Source organism: Myotis brandtii, unplaced genomic scaffold (assembly GCF_000412655.1).
Source record: "Myotis brandtii unplaced genomic scaffold, ASM41265v1 scaffold628, whole genome shotgun sequence".
Taxonomy (NCBI): domain Eukaryota; kingdom Metazoa; phylum Chordata; class Mammalia; order Chiroptera; family Vespertilionidae; genus Myotis; species Myotis brandtii.
Window position 1 is genome coordinate 153,716 of NW_005370403.1, and position 2,711 is coordinate 156,426.

Consider the following 2,711-nt stretch of genomic DNA (forward strand, 5'->3'; position numbering starts at 1 on the left):
CCGGAGGCGGTTTGCTATTTTGGGGCGAAAGTCTGTGCTGTCCCCACTCCCCACCCCCATGATCAAAGCTTGTCTACCTTTTGGGTGTAAAAACATCCTTTTCAAAATAAGCGGTTTTTCAAAATTGTTCACTTGGCAAAGTAAGATGTTGGTGCCTTTGGAGGGACACGTTGGCGCGGGGCCTGGGGGTGACCCAGAGTCTGGCAGGCCCCCCAGCACTCACGCCCCGGCCAGCGGGCTCTCACCTTGCAGCCCGCCAGGTAGAAGTTGGCGACGTTGCTTGGCGAGAGCCCGTGGACCATGATGGCCACGCACCTGTGGAGAGAGAACTGCTGGTCCCGGGCCCAGGCTGCGCCCCGCCCCGGGGGCCCGGAGGGTCCCGCTCAGCCCCAGACGGCGACAGAGCCTCGGGGGGGACACGGACACCCCCACATGTGGCCAGAGCACCCCCTGTTTGTGGGCCCAGGGGGAAGGCTGTGTCCCCACGGGCATCGGCTCGATGGGCAATGTGGGCGCTGGTCTTTGAACGTTTCTCTCCTGTAAGGTCGGCATGGACCACGGGTAACATTTGGAAAAATAACCCGATTTACAAGAAAGAACAAGGCTCCGTCAGAAATGAGTGGGAGGAAGGGTCAGTGGGGGGAGGGGGCACATGTAATACTTTGAACAATAAAGTCTAAGCCCGGCCGCGTGGCTCCGTGGCTGAGCTTCGACCTGTGAACCAGGAGGTCAGGGTTCGATTCCCGGTCGGGGCACAGGCCCAGGTTGTGGGCTCGATCCCCAGTGTGGGGCGTGCAGGAGGCAGCCGGTCCATGATTCTCTCATCATTGATGTTTCTCTCTCTCTCCCTCTCCCTTCCTCTCTCTGAACTCAATAAAAATATAGTTTTTAAAAATTTTAAATCTAATAAAACAAAACCCCCAATAAAGCTTAAAAAAACAAGTGCTGGGGCCCTAACCGGTTTGGCTCAGTGGATAGAGCGTCGGCCTGTGGACTCAAGGGTCCCGGGTTCGATCCCGGTCAAGGGCATGTACCTTGGTTGCGGGCACATCCCCAGTAGGGAGTGTGCAGGAGGCAGCTGATCGATGTTTCTAACTCTCTATCCCTCTCCCTTCCTCTCTGTAAAAAATCAATAAAATATATAAAAAACAAAGAAACAAACAAACAAAAAAAACACAAGTGCTGGGGTGGGGGGGTAGTGGCCAGGGAGAGATCAATGGGGGAAAAAGGAGACTAATCTAATACTTTAAACAATGAACAATTTTTTAAAAAATTAAAAAAATACAAAAGAAAAAAGAGAGATGAGCGGGAAAATGAGCCCTGACAGGTGGGAAACGCCTGCTTGTCTTCCCGTGACCAGCGTTGTGTGTGTGTGTGTGTGTGTATGTGGGGGGGGGGGGGGCGCGCAGGAGGCAGCTGATCAATGAATCTCATCATTGATGTTTCTATCTCTCTCTCCCTCTCCCTTCCTCTCAGAAAGCAATCAATCAATCAATCAATCAATCAATAAAAGAAAGTGGTGCCTGGGCCGACACAGCGAGCCCTCAGAGGCAGCCCTTCAGAAGCGACCTTGTCACGGTCCCCGTGGTTGGCGCTCCTCCTCCGTGGCGGTGCCTCCCGGGTCGCTCACCCCGACTGTGCTGCTCCTGAGCCACAGTCCCCGTTCCACCAACACGTCCGGCCCCGGGGACGGAGCTGGGCCATCGGGGAAACTGAGTCTCACACCAGGAGGGGCTTCCTGACGGTGGGCCATTCTGGCCTGTATCGCCCACGTCATCAGCGCTCCTGCCCCCACACCTGGTCCCCCCGCCGTCCAGGGCAGAGCCTGTGTTTATGCGGGTTTGGTAGCTCACACCTCTGCGCCCCATAAGCCGGTGTCAGGCCAGGGGCGCCCTCCCTCAGCCCTCCCTGCATCCCTCCCCGCCCCCGGACTCCGCGTGGCCCTGGGCCCAGCATTGCCCTCTGCCTAGAGAGCTGGCCACCCTCCCACGGCCACCTCTGAAACAGGTTGCTGAACTGGAGGGCATGCGCGGAGGCCAGCACCCCCAGCACCTCATCCAGGCTCAGGTCCACTTGGCTCGTGTACAGGTTCTTCAGGGCCGTGGCGAAGGCTGGGGGGCAGCGAGAGAGAGAGAGAGAGAGAGGGAGAGCCATCGGCGTGGGGTCTGCACCCCCTCGCTCGCAGCGCCCTCCCTGCGGGATCTCCCTCCGCCAGCAGGCGGGACGGGAGCCGGGACGGGAGCCGGGACGGGAGCTGGGACAGCGGCCACAGTTGCTGTGTTTGTTTGTTTGTTTGTTTGTTTGTTTGTGTTTGAAGTCTGGGCGGCTGTTGTCTCCGTGGCCCCCTCAGAAAATGAACACAGCCCGGCAGGCGTGGCCCAGGGGCTGAGCATCAACCTAGGAACCAGGAGGTCAGGGTTCGGTTCCCGGTCAGGGCACAGGCTGGGTTGTGGGCTCGATCTCCGGTGTGGGGTGTGCAGGGGGCAGCCGATCCGTGATTCTCTCTCATCATGGACGTCTCTCTCTCCCTCCCGCTCCCGTCCTCTGTGAAACCAATAAAAACATATTAAACAGAAGAAAGGCCGTGAAGCCGGGCGCAGGTTACCGATCTTGGTGACCAGGGGGTCGTTGATCCTCAGCGAGATGGTGAGCCTCTTCACGGCGGGCCTCTCCCGGGCCTTCCCGGACGGCGGCCCTGCGGGAGGACGCGG

At 58.5% G+C, this 2,711-nt stretch overlaps 1 protein-coding gene across 1 annotated transcript in view; it reads right to left on the reverse strand.

Moving 5' to 3' along the window:
• Positions 1-2,711, reverse strand: part of BTBD16 (BTB (POZ) domain containing 16) — a 38,197-nt gene that overhangs the window by 26,387 nt on the left and 9,099 nt on the right. Inside the window, exons 5-7 of the mRNA XM_005880157.2 lie at positions 2,606-2,695; positions 1,997-2,111; positions 246-315 (exon numbers count right to left, since the gene is read on the reverse strand). Coding sequence (XP_005880219.1) covers positions 246-315; positions 1,997-2,111; positions 2,606-2,695 — 275 coding nt within the window. The remainder of the gene's footprint in view (positions 1-245; positions 316-1,996; positions 2,112-2,605; positions 2,696-2,711) is intronic.